Raw genomic sequence first — 24,251 nt, 5'->3', positions numbered from 1 at the left:
TCACTGAGTGTGTCACACACAGCTGGTGGGACAGAGCTCCTGGATCTGCTCTGTGAAGCAGTTTTATTGCTTTTTTGTTACCTGTTGCTCTATTGCCTCCTCACCCACTAATGTCATTTTGCCTAACATCTTGGTCTAGTTTTACACTGCAGAATTCACATTGCTATTGGCCAGGCTGGATAACCTGCAGCAATACTGTAAATCAGGTTTACAAGTATTCCTCCCCATATCACTATTTAAAGTGCTGCAGATAGTTTTGTAATAAGTCCCTCTATGTTTGTTTGATGACCACATTTATTGTTATTATACCCAACAGATTTTGCTTCCCAGTATATTCACAGTTTTGGATTTCCTCTTAACACTCAGTCTCTGTTATGACATCTAAGTTAGACGTGCTTGCCACTTCACTACCTCTGCTCACATTCATTTTATTATTTAAGATACATTGTTCTGTCACCAGTGATATTATGTCTAATGAGTGATGTTCAAATAGCAATTTTACAAAAAATACATTGTCAATGAGAACAGAATGCAGTCAAGTATTTTGGATGTTTACAGCTATACAACACAAAGTTACTGAGCTGCAGTTATTATTCAGTAACTTTGCATTAGGTAATTTCTGGTTACTTCAGAAATGTTTTTTGCTAAAGAAGTGAACTGGTGTCTGGGTACAGAAAGTGTTTTACAGCAGGATGGCAGCACTGCTAAATCCTGGGATGAGCAGAGCATCAAGGGGGCAACTTTGGGAAGTGAATCGTGGCTCAGGGTTTGTGTATTCATGATGATGGTTCTTAAGTCTGAATCAAGCTGTGAGCTAGGAGCTAAGGCATAATGGACAGCTTTAGAGCTGGGTACTTAGACAACCATGCCTGTTATTTTCAGGTCCTTCCAGCACAGCAAAGTCCCATTGAGGATCAATTGCTGCTGAGGAAAAGTCCTTCTCTAGCCTTGCTCCAGCTGATCCTAAAGGGCTCCAGCTTCTGTCCACGTGGTGCCACTTTTTTTTTGGTACTTATGTTCCCCATATGCTATGAAGGTTATAAAATAAAAAGCCAGTGAAGGGTGACAGATTGCAAAAAAAGAATGTCTGGATGCTTAATGCAAATTATCCACTATCTTGGCACATCCAATATGCAGATTTTCTTCCTCCCTCTTTTAAAGAAAGACTCCTGCGCCTGGTGAATTGTTAGTACTGAATACCAAACACTATCAAGATGGCTTTTAACATGTCACGCTTGGCTTCCTGACACATAATGAATCAGCAGGAAAGGAGATTTCTATAGGGAAGAAAGTGCATTATGAAAGGAAGGCTAATAAAAAGCATACACACAGACTCTTCCTGCTTCTTAGTGGTTCAAGAAGTGAAACCACTGTAGAACTATGTTTGATTAAATATAGCCATAATATAGGAACACAAAAGACTGGGAAAAAAAAAGTCTGAAGCTTAGCAGAAATTCTGGAAAGGACTTTAATCCGGATTCCTGTTCAGACTTCTGCTGCATTTCTTGATAATTTAAAATGAAAGCTGTGAACTGCTTCAACACTTTCCTTTTCAGTGATAGCATGGAGGGGTCTAAAAGCTGCTGCATTACAGCAGCAACACATTCCTGCTGGCACACACGCTCTGCACAGAGCCTGCAGCACAGTGCAGCCAGGCAGAGTTACTGGTGCTGCACTGGGGGCTCAAAGGAGAGCACTGGGGCTGGGGGAACGTCCACAACTCACAGTGCTAATGCTGCTGCAACCTCTTTTTACAAACCTGGGCTCTCACCTTTCTTCTCTTTCTTCCTTTTTGAAGAACAGGCAATAAAAATGACCTTGTGATAGTGCCCAGCCGCTCCTGTTCATTAGCACTGCCAGGAGTTTGACCACCATGAGCAAAGGAATGAAAGATGATCTGAATTACCAACAAAAAGGCTGCTCAGAATCCAAGGGACACTTGCACACAGAAACATATGAGTGTCCAAGTTTCTTACACCACCTTGGCTATTTCTGCCTCCTCCTGCTGCTCCTGGTACTCAGTCCTCCACAATTTCCATGCCTGCAGTCCTGCTGTCCCGCAGATATCTTCCTCCTTCCCATCACCTGAACTCTACCTCACTGTCTCATCATCACTCTAAACACCATCAACAACTGTTTCCCTCTTGCCCTCCCTGTGGTTTCTCTACCCTAACCAAAACTTGTCCTTAAAATACCCTCCCATATTTAAATCTGATCCTTTCACCCTTTCTGAATGTTCTTAGACATTGCTCTTTGCCACTTCAAGCATTTTACTCTTCCTGGTTTTATTCCAAACACCTTGCTTTTCCATACCACCCCTCAGAACACAGCTCACACATACCTGTACATGTACAGTACATCATAAAGCCATTCCCTGTACCCTCCATGTGGCTCCTCTGCCCCAGTTTGGTAAATCTTTTGGTACCTGAGTACCAACAATGAGATCTCCCTCATGAAACTGCTAAGTTGGATAGACTGATAGAGCTGGAATATGTAGAATCATCAAGGTCAGGTTTCTGTTTGCCTCTGCCTTAAGAGCCTGCTGCAAACCCTGCTGTCAGTCCTGCCCTCAGCCCCTCCTGACCCACACAAAGTGCTGTAAAAATCCCCAAAGTGCTGCTGGGAGCGTGAGCAGGCCCTTTGTCCAGGATCCATTCCCGCCTTGCTGTCCACATCCCGCTCCACAAGTGCTGTCCCTGAGAGGTGTTTCCATGGCAATGGTCAATTGGAAATGGCAGCCTTGTCCCTTCCATTCCCACTGCCTTCCTCTTGACAGAAGTAAAGGCCTTGCTCTGATTTCTCAGTTTGGCTGAAGGATATTTCCATTAGATTTATCCTTTCGCACTCAGACGCCCACACACAGCTTAGCTTTGATTTTCCAGCCTTCCATTTCCACTCGTTACTGGTTGTGAAGGACGGGTTTACCTGAGCCTCAGTGCTGGGGACAGCAGTGACACCCCCTGCATGCTGATGTCCTGCACGGACTCGCAGGGGCGTTTTGCTCAGAGCTGCTCTTTACAGAGATGTCTGCCTTCCAAAACAACACTTTTCCTTGGAGGTTTACCCAGATGCAGCGGGATGCTCCCAGGGGCTGGACAGATGAGCTGGCCAGCATCCCCTGGACCCCTCCAGCAGGACAAAACACGGTTCTTCCAAAGGCACTCGGCGCAGCCCTCCCGCCCCGTTACAGCCGCGTTAAATCCGGGGCTGCTCGCACACGGAGGAGCAGAGCGGCAGCGGCTTCTCCCGCTTGTCCTGTGTGGTCCTCGCCCTCCTCCGGCTGCGGCTCAAGGGCACCATCACCATCCTCCCCCTCCTCCTCCTCCTTCCCCGGCTGCTGCTGCCAGGAGCGGCGGGAGCGGCGCCCGGCGGCCGCCAGGTGGCGCCAGCGGATAAGGAACGGGACCGGGACCGGGAATGGGACCGGGAATGGGACTGGGATCAGGGCCGGGATCAGCACCGGGACCGGGAATGGGACTGGGATCAGGGCCGGGATCAGCACCGGGACCGGGAATGGGACTGGGATCAGGGCCGGGATCAGCACCGGGACCGGGATAAGGGCCGGGACTGGGATGGGGATCAGTACCGGGACCGGGATAAAGGCCGGGATCAGCACTGGGACTGGGACTGGGATAAGGGCTGGGATCAGTACCAGGATCGGGATCAGCACCGGGACCGGGATAAGGGACGGGACCGGGATGGGGATCAGTACCGGGATTGGGATCAGCACCGGGACCGGGATAAGGGTCGGGATCAGCACTGGCACCGGGACTGGGATCAGGGCCAGGATCAGCCCTGGGAGCAGGACTGGTACCGGGATAAAGCCCGGCATCAGCACCAGGACCGGAACCGGGATCAGCACTGGGATAAGGGCTGGGATCAGCACCAGGACTGGGACCCAGACTGGGATCAGGGCCGGGATCAGCACCGGGACCGGGATAAGGGCCGGGACCGGGATGGGGATCAGTACCGGGACCAGGATAAAGGCCGGGATCAGCACTGGGACTGGGACTGGGATCAGGGCCGGGATCAGCAACGGGACTGGGACTGGGATAAGGGCCGGGAGGGATCAGCACCGGGACCGGGATAAGGGTCGGGATCAGCACTGGGACCGGGACTGGGATAAGGGCCAGGATCAGCACTGGGACTGGGACTGGGATTGGGACTGGGATCAGGGCCGGGATCAGCACCGGGAGCAGGACTGGTACCGGGATAAAGCCTGGGATCAGCACCAGGACCGGAACCGGGATCGGCACTGGGATAAGGGCTGGGATCAGCACCAGGACTGGGACCCAGACTGGGATCAGGGCCGGGATCAGCACCGGGAGAGGGACCACATGGCCTGGGGCCCCAGACACTCACCAAGCCTGGCAAGGCCTCCCCATTTCTCCCATTTCTCTACTGTTATTTTTAAATTTTTTTTTCTCCACTTCAGGTTTGTTTGTTTTTGGTTTTAGCAAAAATCTTGCTTAGCGTATTTGGGGGAAAAAATTCCCCAGAGAGAGTTTTGATCCTTTCCCGAGGCTGCCAGCCCTTCCTCCTTCCCCAGGTCACATCTCCGGGGGCCACTGCCAGCAAGGTTTGGGCTGACACCTCTGCAGATGCTCCAGGATGGATCTGCCAGTCACTGCCAGTCTGTCAAGTGTCAACAGAGGAGATAAAATACCAAGGAAGAACAGGAAACAAAGGCTGGTGTGCCTGCAGCCTCCTCAGAGGGTCAGCAATTGCTGTGTCTGGTTTAACACCCAAGTTTTAGGGGTCAGGAAAGGATTTGGTTTAGGTTTCCTCCAGTTAAGTTTCCATTACTGACAATGGTGGCTTCCCACTGTACTGCTGTCAGCACTCAGTGGGATTATTTCATTTGGTATCTCCAAACACATCTGAAAGGCACCAGCTGAAACACAGCTCCTAATTTTGTTATTTTGGCAAAGTGGGACTTTGGTCTATGGTAGGTGAAACTCACCACAAGGGAAACTGTTTCCCCACAGAGTGGCCCATTAAGCATGGGATCAAACTTCCCCTGGGGACATAAATGCCACTGCAGATCTCAGAGGGAGAGGAAAAGTGCATTCCTGCATGAGCTGCACTCCTGCAGTGGTGAAGGGGCTGGGGGAGATGAGAAGCTGAGCAGTGGCTGATGAGCAGGAGGCTGATGCTGGCCACACACACAATGTGAGTAGGGGTGCTCAAAGTCCAGGTGGTGGGTGGATGTCAGAACCTATCTAGCACCTTCTATCATGTTCTCTTTTTAATAAAAACTCAGACTATTGCAGTAAAACTGGATGTCAGCATTACTAAACCCAATGTTTTTTTAAAGAATCCACATTGCTTTCTATGTGGTCAGCTGAGCTAAGCTGGCAAGCTTCAGTTTCCATTGAGGGGCACTTTGGAACTCAAACAAACTCCTTGGGGAATTGTGAAATTCATCCCATGTAGCATTTTTGTACAACTGATCTTTTAAGATGAAATATAACCCCAATCCTTAAACAGAGTTACTGAAATTAAATATAAATTCAAGCCCAAGTAAAACTCCCAACAACTCAGTTCTCCAAACTGCATTAATTCCAATTGCTGCTGAGTTTTGTTCTGAGCTACAGGGCTTTGGTGCCTTCTCCAGTGATGAGAACACAGGGATGAAGGTTGAGGTCACCTCCAGGAGGCCTGATGGCCTCACTGACACAAAATTAAGGACTCTGGAAAAAGGCTAGAGCAGCCCTTGCCCATGGGCTGATGAGCACACATGGAATTTCCAGCTGTTTGTGCAGGCAGCACAAACAGGAGCTCTCAGTTCCTCTGCAGCAGGGAAATGCAAAAAGCTTTTCCTCTGAAAGGAAGATAGCTCTTAATTATAGTGGACCTGGAACAAGGATTGCAACGTGGCACCAGCTGTAAGCTTTTAAGTCAGCTTTGCCAGCTGAAGGATGAGAGAGCCAAAAGGGGATGATTTGGAGAAACCCCCAACATGAGCTGGCCCACAATTTGCTGATCATATGGAGTTTATATACAGAATTCTGCTGTGATGGATTCTGCCACTGAATTTGCTTTTACCACCAGATGCCTCTAAGGACATCTGCTAATCTATTCAGAGAAATCTCAAAGCAAGACTGTAATGGGGCACAAAGGGGGGAGGAAATTGAAAGTTAAGCCAAATTGAGGCTCATTCTTCACACCAGGCATCCTGAAATGACTTACAGGTGTCTCGGACCACATTCCTGCAGAATTTTCAAGGATTATAGCTATTAACTTTACACTAATGTACCCAAAAGTTGCATTTATACCAAAGCAACACATACACACACATATGACAGCCCTTTTGCTTGAGGCACCCAGCTGGGATGCTCCCAACAGCTGGATTATCCCAGCCTGGCAGCAGTGGAGGCTCCCTGACCCTGGTGACACTCTGGGACAAGGAGCCTGCTCTCCAAGCCTGCAGGGAGGAAGGAATCATCCTGTGGGAGGTCAGGAGTGTGTATGGGGCCGTCCAGGCTCACAGGCTTCAGCCTTGAGGGCTGCCAAATGGAGGGCTGAGAAGCCAACAGAGATGGTCCAGAGAAGGCAATCAGGAGGTCATGGGCAGTGTGAAGGCAGTTAACAAACAAATTAAAACCCCAAAGCCATGAAAGCTGAAGCCAGGCTGATTAATTAATTATTTACAGTCTCAACTCAGCTGGAGGTGTTGAGAAAACCTCAAATCCTTAGAGCACCTGCAGCATTTACCTTTCATGGATGTTCAGATGGGTTCATTTCAGTCGCTTAATTAGTTCACACACCATCTATGTTAGAACAAGTTAATGCTCTTTCTTTCCACAAAGCTCTCAGAGCTCTATGGGCACTCCAGAAAGGTGAGGTTTTTATCCATAAGCACAGTGACAGAATGAGCAAACAGCAGCCCTGCAGCCAGCCCAGAAGCTCTCTCTGGGTTCAGCAGAGTCCTTCAGGAGCAGGCACCTGTCCTTCCCCTCTCAGCACCCAGCCCTCAGTGCCCTGCTCTGCTCACAGTGACAAGGCTGGCACCACGAGCTGCTGCCTCTCCCTGATGCTGCTGAAGCCTGGAATGACTTTGGGATGATGCAGCAGGGAGGGAAAAGGGAGCTGAGCAAATTATGGATGCAAGAAATGTAAACAAGCTCCCTGATCCTCCCAGCCAGGGTCTCTGTGCATTTCAGGAACAACAGTTTGATGCATTTGTCCAGCTTGGACTCCAGGACTGATGCTGCTCACCCTGCCAGCCATCTGCCACATTGCTTTGAGTTCTGCATGCTCCCACACCACTGACTGCCTGCTACCCTCCACTCTGACAGAAAAGCTTTAATACCTGACAGAGGTCAACAGCTTCAACACCTGACTTCAGGTGAGCAGGGCTTAACCAGCTCTTGTCAGTGAGTCAAGAGCTGGACACTGCCACCAACCTCTGACCAGGAGGAAGCATTCTCCCCAGAGAACTGTATCAGCTTCTCTCCCTTAATCCTGAATGACATCAGTGGTCTGAAATGGGAACCTGCAGGTACAGAGGCCTTGGGCGTCCACACACACCCTGGCTGTAATCATCACTAATGTGCCTTAAATGAGAAATCCTCATGGAAAACAGCAACCAAGAGAACAAAATAAGCAACAAAACCCCCACAGAGCTTCCAAGTCCAGAGGAATAAAACACAACAAACCCCAGCACAGAGCAGGTAAAAGGGTGAGACTGTCACTGCACCAGCCACACCACGCACAACGCTTTGATTAAGCCATTGACAAATCTGCTGTAGGGCAGAGAAATTTGGAAACATCAGGCAATCAAACTGTGAAGTCTGTGAAAGAATGTGATTAATGCAAAAATGTGATGAAACTAATGTGCTTGGCTCCAGAATTTCATGGCACACCCTAAACTGGAACCAAATCTGATGGCTTCTTGGCGAGCAGTGCCCCTCTGTGCTCCCCAAACAGGGTTATCCGTGTCCTCTTTGTTTTCCAGGTCTGAGCAGAACACAAAGCTTTTATTGGAGCTACATTTCTAAGGATGTGTTTCCCAGGATATGTACCCATAAAAAGAGACGTGTACATGCATATATACTCTGAATAATTGCACAGAATTTCACTCTTCCCTCCTGAGACATAAAAGAGCCAAGTGTTATTAAATTTACGGCGAGTTCGTTGTAGTTTTCACATAATTTTCTTGATGCACTGCAGATTTTTTAACAGGCTGCTGCTTCCTTTCCTGTTTAATGTTAAGGCACTTGTCCAGTCTCAGCTATACCAACATCCTGGATTTCTGTCTGAGTTTATCAGCCCCAGGGGCAAATGTGTCATTTTCTCTCCTCCTCTGCCCTCCAGCTTTGTGTGGATAAGGAACACATGGGCCTGCAGAGTTCAGGATGCAACAAAGGACTGCAAACTCAGATTACCAAGGCTGTGGTCAGCACAAGGCTGATCTTTCACGGATGGCAGGCACACATCAGGATGCACTCCGTGGCTGTGACCTCCAATTACAGGAGGCTGGGCTTGACACCAGCATCCAGGCAGGGGCAGAGGGCAGGAACAGAAGCAGACCTGGTATCTGTTGACTCACATTTGCTATTGTGGCTTTTGCAGCTAATTTTCTCTTGGTTACAAGCTCACTTTATGTCTAATTTTTCTTTCATTGCAAAAAGATATTCGTGTGCACATTGGAATGTGCTCTCCAGGGGAAGACACACAATACAACTGTGATGCAAAGGAAAAATATTACACACCAAGGCAGATGCAGAGGGGTTCAAAGAACTGCCTGTCTGAGGGCAAACCTCCCTGTCACTCTGCACACCTTCTCTTTAGGCTGCAAAACTCTAGGAAATGATGCTCAGTCCAACACACTCAGTTCCATGGGGCCATCTGTAAGCTACAGCAGCCCACTGTGCCCTGACAATGAGCACCCAAACAGGGAGTGCCCCTGGGGGAATCCACCTGCCAGAACCTTTGCAAGTGAGCAGGTGGCTACAAACAGCCCTAGAACATGCAAGAACATGGGTACAATTTTCCCCCAGTGTGCAGAGGAGACCTCTTTGGGGACAGCTCTCATACCATGCATCCCAGGAGTGTTTAATATTGGACAGAAAGTGCATGCAGATACAAGCTGAGTTGGATGGACAAATGACTCCTTCACAGGATGTGAGAGACTCTAAACACACAGCAAAGAAGCAAAACCAGCCCCAGATACTCACACATGGGTTTGAGCTGCCCGATGAGCTCCTCTTTTGTCCACTTTGCCCATTCCTTCTTGTCGGTGTTGATGGAGCAGAGGATGGGCCCGCAGGGTTTGCCGCAGTCCTCGATGGCCGGCACGTTCAGGTAGTGCACCAACACAATGTCTGGGTTCTGCAGGGACAGCACAGCAAGGGTTATGTTGCTGGGGCCAGCACTCTCTGCATTTAACTTCCTAATCAAAGCTGGGACAGCAAGCATCATGAGCAGAGCCCAGATTGTATGGGATTTCCCCAAGATAGGAGCTGTTCTTTAAAAGAGGAGTGGGTCACAGTTTGCACATGGCTTCCCCCATCCTGGGGGGCTTGCAACTCTCCTGCTCCACTGGTTTGTTCAGCATGAACCTCTTTTCCAGCCCTTGCAACACCAAATACCTGGAGTATTCATTCCTGTGAACATCACTGACAATGAACACCAGGGAATATGCTTTTTTTTAAGGGACCTTTTGTTTGTTTGAGACAATGCTTCCATCAGTTCTGGTCCACATCAGTCTTTTTTGAACACACAGAAAGTCACCTGAGAAGATGAGGAACAGCCACACTCTCCATACAGTGATAGAAAACAGGAGGGAAGAGGAAGAGGCTCACAAACAGCATAACAGAGCACCCCAAACATGGCTCTTTACAGACAAGCCCTTGTTGTAATTCCTTGTTTTTTGAAGGTGTTTGCAAACTGCAGAGGGTTGGGGCTGGAAAAGCCCCTTGCAGGACAGCTGCAGGAGGACATAGGTGCTGGCTCCTGCAGGGTGATCCCAGAGCTGAACCCACAGCTGATCCCACAACTGATCCTGCAGCTGACTCTGCAGGCAGATCCCACAGCTGATCCCACAGCAGACCCCAAACTGACCCCACTCCCCTCTCCCCATGGGCTGCAGGGTCAGACCCTGCCCTGGCACACTGCAGCGCTGTCCCACCACACCTGGAGCAGGAGCTGAGCTCTGTCCCCAGCCTGTGAGTAAATGAATCATCTTAACAGCAGCAGCAACAACTCTGCCAGTTCCCCACCAGCGTCCCAGGGAGATTGTTCAATAGATAATAACAAGATTGAGGAGATGATTCCTTTCCCCTAAGTCATTTACTCCTAAGTTCGCAAACTTTAATGACTGCTTTGGAATTATTTATAAAAATAAATAGGATAATGGTGTGATTAAAACTGTAATGTTTCATTAATGCTGTTAGAGCCCTGTTCCAAGGGGGAGTGGGAACACAACCCATCATCCACTTGCACAGGTTGTGCTGATGGGAGCACTTGCTCATGAAACCAGGGGAGAGCTGGAGCAGGACAGGGACACCTTCACCAAGGAGAGCTGAGGAGGGAATTCTGGTGGGCAAAGCACAGCACTGAACCCAGCACGCTGGAGCTGCACCCAGAGCAGCCCAGGGCAGGGGCAGGGGGTGTGTGGGGTGACCAGGACCCCTCTAGTGCACCCTGCACATACAGAGAGCATCCTGTACATCCCCAGGACTGGGGGGCTGCTCATGGCTCCCAGCTCCTCCAGGCTGGCCAAGAAGGGGCTGGCAGTGGGGAGGCCACTGGTGCACAGCAAGATGAAAAGCAGAGCAGCCCCTCTGTAACCCCCTCTGTAACCAGATACATCCCTCTATCTGGAGGACAAGCTCAAAAGAGCTTAGGAGAAATTTCCTTAGGTTAGGAAAATATGCAAGCAGGAACTTGCATTTTCTCCCTCTATGGATAGAACTGCAAGCAGGGGATTCTCAGTGAAGATTCTGTGAGAAAGCAGTATCAAATTCTTGCAGCCAGTGCTAAAAGAGTTGTACTCCACAGGAAAAGGCAAAGAAACCTTGTAAGGAACAGCTAAGAATTTATTTCAGAGAGGTTCTGGGAAGTGCCAAAGCAAAGAAAACTGTTGGCTCTTCTATTCCCAGGATTCTTCTGCCTTGGGTTGCAAATGCAGGACGTGGCCAGGGGTGTGTGTTCTATTGCCATCTGTCAGAACCAGGTGGGGCAGATTTTATTTATCCCTTCCACAACCCATCCTCCCTGCAGGAGATCTCTGCTGTCCATGGCCACTGAGTGTCCCTGCATGGCTGATCCAATCCCAGCATCCCATGGGGAGATGCTCCACCCAGGGGAGGAGCCAAGCATTCCTGCCCGGATACAATCTGAGGGTTGGGACACCAGCACAGCCTTTTCCACTGCATTGCCAGAGGGAGCCCAGGCCCATCTCCAGCAGCCCTGGAGCTGCAGAGGAAAACTCCCCCCTTGTGCAGGATCCCTGCTGCAGCAGAGCCACAGCTGGCACTGCAGGAGGGCTGAGCCCCCATGGGATGGGGCTGGGACACCCCCTGACACACAGGGGACCAGGTCTGTTCTGACTCTCTCAGTGTTATTTTGCATTGCTGCACTTTTATTTTTATTTTTCCTAATAAAAAACTGTTATTCCTGCTCACACATCTCTGCCTGAGAGCCCCTTAAGGTCAAAATTAAAATAATTCAGAAAGAGGAGATTTACATTTTCCACTTCAAGACAGGCTCCTGCCTTCCTCAGCAGGCACCTGTCTTTTCAAACCAAGACATCTTCTGAGAAAAACAACTGGACCTTTTGTGTCCAGTTGTGAGGTGTTCAAAACCTTCTTTTTCACAGGCATATCTGCCCCAGACAGAGGACACAGAAAATCATCACAACCTCTCATTCTACAAAGGGGATGTCTGAAACATCACAGTTCTCATGCATAACTCAGAAGAGGTTCAGATAGTAAAAATGATCACCCATACACCCAAATAGTCTCCATCAGCTAATTTAACATCATTAGTGATCTAGATGATGAAGTAATAAAAAGTAATATGCTTCAGAGATTTCATGTAAATACACCTCTTGCTCCAGGGAGGTTTCAGAGAAGGGAGCAAGGACACAGCAGTGGGTGATGTGGCAGTTCTGCAGGTGCTTCTGCCTTCTCTCAGGTAAACTGTATTTTTCCCAGCCTGACAGTGCTGGGTTGACACCAAGCAGGTCAGGATTGTGAGACCTCCTGCCTTCAGTGCAGCACAGGCAAGTGCACCTCAGCAGTGGACTGCACTGAAATTTATGCTTTTTATATATAAAAGCATGTAAAACAAGCACAAACCAAACAGGTTTGTTCCTTTTGCCTACATCTAAAAGCTGACCTCAGAATGACAAATCTCATGAATGCCAATCTACTTGGTGAACTGAAATGTTTTGACACGAATGAACAGCATGCATATGTTTTGGAAAACTCATAATCAGCAGCAAATCACTAGTTGTGATGACCTACCAGGAGAGCAAGAGAGATGTGAAAGAACAAAATACAAATATAACTTCTATATATGAAAGGCATCAGGAGAGTGGGCACACCAGGGCAGAAACCCTTCAGTGGGGTGGCAGGGGGGAATGAGGGGAGCCCTGAACTGGACTGAAGATGGCTCTGGAAATATTCCTGCTGGAATTCTGCCCATCATCCCAGTACCTGCAGCCTCAGCAGAGTTGCTCTGCTTCCCCCAAACCCAAGCTGAAGGTGCTGCAATCTGTCCCTGACCTGGACAGGGCTCCTTGGCTCCTCCTGCCTCCTCAGTGTGGCACAGGAACTGCCTCCACTCCTGCCTCCACAGGAGATGGTGCCACAAGTGGTTAAACACAACAAGTCGTTGGTTTTGATGAAGAAAAATGCAACTGCAACATCTGTCTGACTCTTGTTTGAAGCTTCATCAGCACTAAGTGGTCAATAAATCAGACTGGCATGGCGTTACATTTCTGCCATGGTTTAACCATTAATCTAATGCCAGTTCTCGTGAAAAATGAAGGAGAAAAACTTTGTGATGGTGAAAGTGTGTGTACACATTATCCAGAAAGTGATAAAGGCAGTAATGGTGCTGCAGCCCTCCATCCCAGTGGCTGGAGCAGCCTGGCAGCCTCCTCTGCTGCCACCACACCATGGAAATTATCTGAGTGAAACAGGGATGGTTTGTTCCACCAGCCTGATTTTCCCCAGGAGCAGAAACACCAAACTGGAACAGTTCCAGCAGATGGGGGGCCATGGGCAGCCAGCACAGGGCTGACCAGTGCTGGGGTGAAGGAATGCTCAGGTCCTGCAGAGTTCCACCACAGGGGAAACTCTCATTTCAGCAACCACCTTTTGCTTCTTCCTCACTTCCCAGAGTCCCCTCCAAGGGAAATCTCCCTTCTCAGGGAGAATAATCACAAAAACCTTCTGCCTTACCAAAGCATGCTGGTTCGGTTCTCTTCCTCTATTTTTCTTTTACAAGCAAAAATCAAATGCCATTTCTGGCCAGCTTCCAGCTGCTCTTCAGTTGCTCAGCCAAGGCAATCAGCTCAAGGCAAAATCTCACTGGCAGGGGCTCCCAAATCACCGATGACCACAGCTGAAGATAATTTTCTTTGGAAAAATACCTCTGAGCTGAAAGTTTTGCATTTTTACTCCCTGCTGGAAGGATGAAAGGAAGTAAATCATCCTCAGGTGTGAAGACATCAGTGAATTTAATCTCAGCCAAGGAATTACCCCCAAATGCAGCCACTTGCCCTGGCTGGCTCTGGATATTTGTGTCAGTTCTGTTGTGTCAAAGCTGTGAAGCCCCACAGGTAATGAAACCATCCATGGCTACAGCACAAAGCAGAATGGAAGGAATGGAGTGTGACAGTGGGATGGACAGGCAGCTCCTGTGCCCCACTCCCTCCCTGCTCACCCCCAAAATTATAACAGGTTTTTTCTTTTTTTTGGCAGCTATTCATTCATGAGATTTACTTTGTGTTTCTCAAACAATCCAAAAGGCTGAAAAGGAAATCTCAGTTTTTTGGGAAGGTAATTCATATCCATTGCTGTGGTTTGACAGGATTAATATTTGACAGATTATCACCTCCAAAAAAAGCTAAAATAAAGAGGTCCCATAGAAAACTAATATAAAGAGGTTTCTGTGGTTTTTGAGGGGCTACCACGCTTTAGTACCCACAGGTAACTCAGGGACAGGTGCTGGGAGTGCCTGTGTATCATCTGTATGTTATCTAAAAATCAAACCACTGAATGGAACTATTCCCAGACACATGGATGACAAAATCTTCTGCTATTTATAGCAGTGTATTTCTGGATGGTATTCTCTGGATTTTCAAAGGTTTGAGAGCAGAGTCTGAGATACCTGAAGAAAAAGGCACAAATACATAACACAGACACTGAAGTAATGGATTTTTTTCAGAGACCAAATGCTAGCTTTGGGCAGATTATTGGTTTGAATCCCAGCAGTTTCTTTATCCTTGAACTAATTTCTAATTGAGGTCATGCTATGGAAGGCAACCTGGTAGCTGATGCCTTAGAATATATTAATCTTCTACACTAACTGTGAAAACAAAATAAAACAAAAAAAAATCCACTGCCTTTGACCACACAACCTCCTGCCTTAATTTATCTAGAGCTGGGCATGTTTAATTAGGGAGAACGAGCCAATTACCAGAGACATTGCACAGCCCTGGCACCTGCACTGGAGCACAGGGGAGAGAGTGGGACCCCAGAGCCAGACACAAAAGGAGTTGTTGTGCTGCAGAGCAGGACTGCTTCTGCTGGAAAATCCCTTTTAGATAGCACAGAACTTTGAATTAACCTTGTCCCCCATGGATCCAGCTGACAAAAGAGCTGCTGGAAATTCTGGCCCTTCCATAGGGAGAGAAGATGCTTGGGGTCAGCCAGGCAGGGAGACATTGGTGCATGTGTGGGTTTAAATGGAGTTAAATCCTGACAGACACACTCAGGATCTTGTGTCACTTGTCACTGTCCTCACCTGGGTACAGGAGCTTTGGGCCATCCCCACCATCCCCACATCCCAGCCATGGCTGGGGTCTCAGGATTTATACCTTATAATACAGTGCTTGTCTCAAAAAACTGGGAAAATGACTCTGTGTCAGCCAGCCCACAACTCCAACACAGTCACTTTCCTAATTTTTCAGCCCAAATGATTCTGAAATTTTGTTTAAGTTCAATAATTTTTGAGACAAGAGACTAGCTACAGGACAATACAGCTCCATGTACTGCAAGTATTGAAAGGCTTGGAAAACAAACAATTTTGAGATTACGAGATTTCCTGCAATTGTTTTGAAGAGAATCAAGATTTCATCTGGCTGTATACTTTATAACCTGTTCCCCAGTTCCTCTTCAAAACCTTGGTAAGGGCACAGCACACAGAGCAGGCAGCATTTAAATAGCATGAGCAGAAAAGCAAGAGAGTCTTAATATAGAACAAACACCCAACACTCACAATACATCCTCAAATGTGATACATTTGAAGATATTTTATATAGAAAGAGCTGCCTCTAAATACTCCTGAGGATCATGTTTACTTTAAGTACACTTTGAAAGACACAGAGAAATAACAAGCAGTAATTCCTGGCCTCCAAAGTTCCAAAAGAAATTGATTTCTGAGATGTTTTTTATCTTTCAGAGAAATACCTCTAGTGCTAGTAAAAGGTGTAACAGGAAGATGATGCTACACAACCAGAAACGTGCAGCAAAATAAAACAAAAGGCACTTCTCTTTCTCACACAGGTATTATTCTTCTGGACAATGGAAATTTCTTTTCATCTGTGTCACCTCTCCCATCTGGAAGCTTTAACTTACACAGGCAGCTGACAGGGACAAGATAATTCTGCCATGAGCTGGGACTGCATTTGTTTATCTGGGAACGTGCAGGGAGCTTTGCTGCTGACACAGAGGTCCCAGGGATGGAGATGCAGCAGGGAAATCTCCTGTCCTGCTTATTTCTTATTGCCCAGAGACCATGAATCCCATGAAATCATGAAAGTGATTTCATGGCAAAGTGGTGTGGGTTGTGAAGGTCGTCAGGATAAGGTGAGAGATGAAAACTGACTCCAAGTTCTCAGAAGGCTGATATATTATATTATATTATATTATATTATATTATATTATATTATATTATATTATATTATATTATATTATATTATATTATATTATATTATATTATATTATATTATATTATATTATATTATATATCATATGTCATATCATATATCATATCATATATCATATCATATATCATATCATATTGATATATTATATTATAATTATATACTAAAACTGCATGCAGCACCCAGTGGCTCTACAGGGAGACAGAATTGCTGTGGAAATCACCAAGGCATCTCCTCCTCCTCCTCCTCCTCCCTGTCACTTGCTCTCTCTCTGCAGTTTTACAATTCATTCTGCAAAAGCCTTGAGGATTTTCAAACAATAGCACTGAGGGCAAAGCAAAGGTTTCTTTGGTTTGAACTCCTCTGAGATACTCTTCCTGACAAATGAGGCTTATTCTAGCACACACATCTCTTGCTATACTGAATAAATTCTGCTATTCCTGCTCTCCACCACTTTGCACAGTGCCTCTGTGTTTTCCTACGTTAAACCTGTATACTGCAACCATTTCCAGAAAAAAACAAACCAATTCCAGTGGAATTTCTTCTGCAAGGAAAGTGGTGCAGAGAAGAATATCAACGCTGTAAGGTATTTCAGTGTTGTATACCTGAATTGTGCTTTTTATTTTCAAAATATCTCAAAAAAATTCCCAGCTGATACAGCCCAATTTGTACATCAGGATTACTCAATTTAACAGCAAAACATGGCTTTTTTTAGAGTAACACAAAGAAAAAGCTTTGATTGCCAATAAAGCACCAGTGAGGAACCTCCCAGCCACCAAAATGCAGATGTGGAGCAGAGTTCTGCCCTGCAGCTGCAGGAATAGTTTGAAATCATGTTTGGAATCATGCTGCCCATGCACACACGGGCAAAGTCCCAACAAATCACAGGCACAAATGTAAATATTGAGGTACTGCAAATGCTGTAACAGTGCTGCTCTCTTTGCAGGCTGCTGCTCTGGAAAAGATTTGCTACTGCATTTGGACTGTTTTTCCCCAAAAGTGTGAGCCAAAGATCCCTCAGCTGACATTTGTGAGGACTCTATTTTTTTTTTTTCATTCTGAAGTACAAAATCTCTTCTCCCTCCTTCTGTTTTTTATTGCAACCTTTACATGGGAATTCTGTCATTGCATTTCAAACGAGCTCAGCTCAGAACACTTCCATCCCCATCACTGGCCAGAAATGCCAGCATTATAAATCATGCCCCAAGTGGCTTCTGCCCTTTCCCAGCTCACCCAAGCCAGAGATACAATAATAGTTGATCTGAAATAAGAAGAAATTTTAATTTCAAAGCTCCACTGACATTCACCAAGTGCTTTCAAAGTTTCTATCAACAGAATGCTTCCAATTCTAGTTGGAATGAAGAGGGTGCAAGTTTTTCTCTCAAGCTGATGGCCTAGCTTGCCTCAATAACACTATTATCTGTTAAATATTAATGCATTTCTGTGAATTAGAGCAGTTCTACAGGCACCTGCAGATGCACCACTTCTTACTTTTTTAATTGGTATTGTTGTAGGTGGACCAAGTAATAGAAAGCTGACATTTCCAAATACCAAACAAGAAAAGCCCAGGAGAATGAACTGAAAGCTCATGATAAGCTTTCCCTGCAGAGGCATTCTGTCCTTCAGCACTGCTCCTAAAGCTTCACCAAGCTCCAAACTACTTTTGTACATATAAAAATTATTGAAAATCATTTGGAAGAGGACTGAGGATGTGTCCAAGAGTTGACCCAAGTGCTCAAGGCAGCAGAGCAGCATTTGCCAGGGTGCCAGAGCCTCCCAGCCCCAAACATCCCACCAGAAGGGAGCTCTGAGCAGTGCTGAGCTGGGAAGGATGAAAGTTTGACAAGAAAGTTTAACAGATATGTATGTTTAGCCGAAAGATTTTTAAATGTAGAGTCTGATGAAGGAATAGAGATGGAAGCAAGTTTTGATAGAGAAGAAAAGAATTGCTGAGCCAGTCTTCTAGGACAACTAATATGCTAGTTAGAAAGGGTTTTTATGGCTTACAGCAAAGGATAAACCCACCTCAAACATGAAGATGTTTTTACCAAGCAGAAAGATAGCACAGGCAAACAAGTCTGCCAATGTGGCAAGTAGAAAAAAGGTCTCAGAATTTTCCACTGCAAGAAAACTGAAAAACAACTTCTAGCTTAAACTGTAATGTACTAACTTTTAGTGATTGGAGCACAGTAACATAAATATGGTAATTACAGTAGTTATGATAGGCTATAGGTAAAAGTTAAGGTATAGATTGGTTCTTCTGTATGAAGATGCCCAGCAAAGAAAAGCATATAATCTTCTGTAACCAAAAGAAAAGTCTATAATGCATTGTGACCAAAGCTAAAGGGTCTCCAGGCCTGCCTGCAGCTGGAACTGACAGCTGTGGGCACAGGCTCTGTCACCCATGACCCTGGGCTGCTGTAACCTCTTGGATACAATAAACTGCATTTTGGAGAGCCCCTGGAGTCCCATGTCCCTGATTTTGGCTCTTACAGTGCTGGAAGGTGCTGGCAGCTCCAGCTCCATCCCAGGGGCTGCAGCCCTGAGCCCTCTCCCTGCACCTGCACAGACACAGAGCAGGGCATGGAGCTGGCAAGGAGGCACCTGTGAGCCTGATCCCTGCCTGAAGGAACAGCAGATAAATGCTATTTAATGTTCCATGCAGCCTATAGAGTACATAGTAAGCCAACAAGTCCTTTTTATTTTTATTCTCTGCTCTTGCTCTGAGGCCTCCATCATTCATAGCTTCTATAAATTTGTTACTTTTGATATCAGTGACTGGTAATACAATTCCCACAGGAATAACATCAATAACCTTCAAAACACTTTCATAATGTTGCCTTTGATAGTCTTGCTACACGTTTGTTCCTATGGCAAAACCCTTCTGACACTGCTCCACAGCACTCAGGTTATTCACTGAAGGTTTTGTTGTGCCTGGATAACCTTTCCAGACATGAGTAACCCCAGTGCCAGGGAATCCAAAATTCTCCTTCTGGAGTCCAGCTTTAATTTTGCATTGCATATGAGAGCTCACAAAGTGCAGGGTCCAAACAAAAGATGCATAAAAAGCTCAGCTGTGACCGTGTTCACAGGGGTCTTATGTTGAGGGAAGAGACGAGGATCTGACTCCATGTTTCAGAAGGCTTGATTTATTATTTTATGATATATATTGCATTAAAACTATATCAGAAGAATAGATGAAAAGGTTCTCACCAGTAGGCTAGCTAAGAATAGAAAAAGAAAGAATGATAACAAAGGTTTGTGGCTTGGGCTCTCTTTCTGAGCCAGCTGACTGTGATTGGCCATTAATTACAAACAACCACATGAGCCAATCCCAGATGCACCTGTTGCATTCCACAGCAGCAGATAATCAATGTTTACATTTTGTCCCTGAGGCCTCTCAGCTTCTCAGGAGGAAAAATCCTAAGGAAAGGATTTTCCATAAAAGATGTCTGTGACACTCAGCAACATGGGGCTGTGTCCAGAGAAGAGATGGGCAGGTCCCAGGGACACCCCAAAGTGCCACATCAAGGACTTGGCTCCCTCCTTTCTCCCTACAGCTGCTGGCTGTGATTCCCTAGCCATGGTGTCCTCAAAGGGATCCACAGCAGCCAGCACTTTAATCAGGAGACATCAAATCCTACAGCAAAAAGGGAGTATCAGACTTGAATTTCTTCTGAACTGTAAGGAAAAGATTATTAGACAACCTTCATTCTTCTCCACTACCACTCAGCATCCAATGGGATTAACAAACAGGGATTAGCATCTCAGCACTCCTGCTGCAGGCTGGGAGCCAGCCCAGCTCTCTGGGCATCCTCCACATCCATCTGGAGACTCCCATGTGGATGCCTGGCAATCTTAAAAGGAAATGTGACCCCAACAGTGCTGCTGTGTGGCTCAGATGGGCTGCTCTGACCTGCTGATAAGGGTGGAATTATCTCCTTATCAGACCTTTCCAAGGACTCTGACTCCTGTCTGGCTGTGCAGGCATTCAGGTTTCTCCTGGGGAGATCTGACAAATGGATTTTGTTTCTGTTTCACTGTGTCAGAGCAAGCACAGGAGCACTCCCAGGGTGCACAAACAGCTCTGGTCAGTGCCAGCACAGCTGTGAACTCCAGGGAGGGGCACTCATTCCTTCCTGGCTCCTTTTTGCCCCAAATCGGGTCTCTTTTTCACAAACTAAGAGCACAGAATGGTAAATTGGACAGGGAGCCCATCCTGCCTCAAAGTGCCAAGGCAGAGCAAGGACCTGGTTGCTGAGGGAGATGTTATCAGGGATGAGCAGGAGTTGCTGCAGCAAAGGAAAATGTCCTTCACCCAATCCATCAGCCTCAGATTCTCTGCACAGAGCAGCCTGGCACACACAGTGCCCTGATAACCTCCAAAGCTGTGTCATTTAAACAAAGGTGAGCTTTGTTTAGCCCTTGGGCTCAGGCTGAGCTGCTGACAGATGCCAACACTTCATCCAATTAGATTTTTTAGTAGTGATCACAAATTTATCAGGTGAGCATTTGGAGATGGGGCACATGAGAGTTATCAATTTCTTTAGTAACTCCATGGCTGAATCTCTCCTGGAGAGTCTCCCTCACCTTTTTATTTCACAGTATGCCCCAAGAAAAAGAGTGAAGTTCTGGCAGTGCCTTCTGAAGAATACAACAAATAGCAATGCAGTTGCTGTTAAATGCAGAAATTAATGCAGAAATTCCCTCTCCTTTTTTTTTTTTTTTAAATCTACTTGCCAGATGTGACTCTGAAGCTGAGATATTTTACACACTAAGTGCTGCTGCCTGTGGTGTACATTCACATCAGCAAGAGAAAAGAACACAACTGTGGTGTTTGTGAGGTCCCCAGGATGAGGTGAGAGATGAAGAATCTGACTCCATGTTCTCAGAAGGCTGATTTATTATTTTATGATATTATATTATATTAAAAGAATACTATACTAAAACTATGCTAAGAAAAAGAAAGGATACAGACAGAAGACTTAAAAAGAATGATAATGAAAGCTGGTGACTGACTCCTCAGAGTCTGACACAGCTGACGGTGATTGGTCATTAAGTAAAAACAATTCACAAGAAGGCAATCAAACATTCCCTGTTGGTAAACAATGTCCAAACCACATTCCAAAGCAGCAAACACAGGAGAAGCAATCAGATAATTATTGTTTACACTTCTCTCTGAGGCTTCTCAACTTCCCAGGAGAAGAAATCCTGGCAAAGGGATTTTTCAGAAAATATGACAGTGACACACAACTCCTATGACACTGCATGCCTCACAAAATACAAAAAGGCAGGAAAGCTTCTGAATTTCACTAACAGATGCAGACTATTACACACAGCCAGTCACTGCTCATTTCACCCATCAGCTACTTGACCCAGCTACACACACTGGTATCTTCTGAGACATCCCAAAAAAAGCAGCAGTAGTTGGAACATCCAGTGCCAGACATGGGAATATTAAAGTTTAAATGGGCACTTTTAAGTTGGTAAATGCTCAGCAAAGTAAGCACAGATCAAAGGGGTTTCTGAGCTCAGGCATCAATGCATCTCAAGGAGCATCTGAGAGAGAGGTAACACTGAGCAATGAACAGCTCCTGACAAGAGTCCTTGAAACCCCAGAAACAGCAACACTCTGCACTATCCAGGCTCAAGAGTGCTCTGGGCATTTTCTAATTTGCTGCTTTTCCCTTTTTTTTCTGTCTGCACAGAACATGGAAGAGGAATGGAGACCCTTTTTTTGCTGTCCTTCAAACAAAGGACAGAGCAGGTTTTGTTCTTCAGCTTGGACCTCTCAGATCTGAACTTCATCAGACAGCATGAGAACTGATCTCAGGGTCTGTTGTTAAGTGTGCCACACATGGCTGCTGGTAGGGCTGGTTCTGAGCAGAATACTGAGAGTCTTACATGCCCACCCACATTTTAGCCTTTGTACATATCCCACAGAGGTTCTCAGCCTTGTATTTTGCCAGCAAAGCCTGTCTGAGTCACAGGCCCTGCCCAGGTGCCTCCTGTTTGTTGCTGGAGATGAGTGAGCACCATCCAGGCACAGACTGCTGCTCTCTGATACTGCTGGAGGCAGAGCTGGTGCTCACTCAGCAGCAGCAGCATCTGAGGTCACTGCAGTTGTGCCTTTGCAAACCACTCAGCAATAAAGATTTTCATCTTGGCACAGACACAGGAGCTGCAGCTGCCTTCTCCCCTTCATCAGGAACATTTCTGTTGCCATCAGAGGCATTTCCATCACCTGCCACAGCTGCAGGGAGCGAGGAAACGTCAGCAAGAGCAGGAATTCAAGGCACCAGGATTCCCCACGTTATTGCTCCTCACTCTCAGAAGGTGCAGGTGCTCTGTGCAGGGCTGGACACTCTCACTGTGTCTGCCAGGAGCCCAGTGAAGTGGTTTCAGCACTGCCATTCTTGTTCAGCCTTCTGTCTGTATCCTTTCTTTTTCTTAGTATAGTTTTAGTATAGCATTCTTTTATAGTATAGTATTAATATAGTATAATGTTAATGTAATATAATATAGTAATAATATAATATAGTAATAATATAATATCATATCATATGACATACTATATTATATAAGAAATTTATGTTATATTATAAGAAATTTATATTTTATAATATAGTAAGAAAATTATTATATTATATTATATTATATTATATTATATTATATTATATTATATTATATTATATTATATTATATTATATTATATTATATTATATTATATTATATTATATTATATTATATTATATTATATTATATTGTCAGGAAGTAGTTTAGTTACAAACGCCAGCTTTGGGAGTTGGAGATGAGGGTTTGAATCCTTTCTTCCTGAGGTAGGGTGGTGGGGTAACTCTAAGAAATTAATATAATATAATATAATATAATATAATATAATATAATATAATATAATATAATATAATATAATATAATATAATATAATATAATATAATATAATATAATATAATATAATATAATATAATATAATATAATATAATATAATATAATATAATATAATATAATATCCCCTTCCTCCACCATGTGCTCAGAACCAGAGATGGAGCAGGACCAGCCCAGGGGATTCTGTTCTCATTACACATACAGCAAACCCTGGCACTGGAGCAGCCCTGGCCATGCCAGGGCACTGAGATGCTGAGATGTGACAGCACAAGGGACACCACGTCCTGCTGGGCCTCCTGAGGAGCAGGTACCTCACACGCTCTGTGCTGTCTGCCTGCCACACCAGGGAGCACTAAAAACCTGTGAGGGAATGTGCAATGAGCTGACAGCAACAAAACCAGCGTGGGTGCACACAGGGATTCCCTGCAGAGCCTGCCTTTGATGCTGTGCTGGGAGAGCACTCTCTGAGGAATGCAGCATCCCCCTCTTTAGGCAGAAACACCCTGCCAGAGGAGATCCTCCATCACCACTCTTTGCAATGCTCTCCTCTCCAGGTTTCCTGATGTTTGGTGTTATGTCAGAAAGGTTTCAGCAGGCTCAGTACTGCAAGAAACTGGAAAACATCACAAAAATCTTTCATCCCAGCTTGCTCACGCAATTTGGAAATGATTGGAGCAACCATCATGCCTAAGGAGATTAGAGCCTGTTTGCTGAAATCCAAAGTCCAGAAGCTGCAGCAGGACAGGTGAAATGGTGAAATGCCCAAACTGCAGTTTGGCTGATGTGGGGATGGTAACAAGAGCCCAAAGCTTGAAGGCATGTTCCCAGCAACAGAGCAAACTCCCCACAATGTTCAGCATGTCCTCAAGTCATTCTGTTTTATAGATAGAGACACAAGGAAAAAATGAAATCTAAAAAGCATTGTCAACTTGAATGATTTTTCAGGTTCTTGTCACTAAACAACCATCATCCCTCAGAGCATACGAAAAGCAATAAACCCAATAGAGCTAATAAAGGAAAACTGTGTGGAGCTTGACAGATCTGGCTGTCCCTGGCATGTGACAGCCAATTTTCCAAGCAGGCAAATTGAAGCTGCAGCAAACTTGTCCACAGGATAAGTGAGACCCTGACAAAAACAGCACCGAGTCCTGTTTTTTAACACTGTTAAGCTCTGCTAAAAAAAGGTCCATTTTGAAAGAACATTCAAAAGGTTCTGCAAAAT

General features: G+C 45.8%; 1 protein-coding gene across 7 annotated transcripts in view; it reads right to left on the bottom strand.

Annotated features, from left to right (window-relative positions):
• The window catches only part of CAMTA1 (calmodulin binding transcription activator 1), a 245,427-nt gene that overhangs the window by 47,641 nt on the left and 173,535 nt on the right, over positions 1-24,251 (bottom strand). For all 7 annotated transcript variants that reach the window (XM_063177088.1, XM_063177089.1, XM_063177093.1 and 4 more), the window contains one exon: positions 9,183-9,336. In XM_063177088.1, the coding sequence (XP_063033158.1) occupies positions 9,183-9,336 (154 nt within the window). The remainder of the gene's footprint in view (positions 1-9,182; positions 9,337-24,251) is intronic.

Source organism: Melospiza melodia, chromosome 26, assembly GCF_035770615.1.
Source record: "Melospiza melodia melodia isolate bMelMel2 chromosome 26, bMelMel2.pri, whole genome shotgun sequence".
Classification (NCBI taxonomy): Eukaryota; Metazoa; Chordata; class Aves; order Passeriformes; family Passerellidae; genus Melospiza; species Melospiza melodia.
This window is presented reverse-complemented; position numbering and strand designations above follow the sequence as displayed.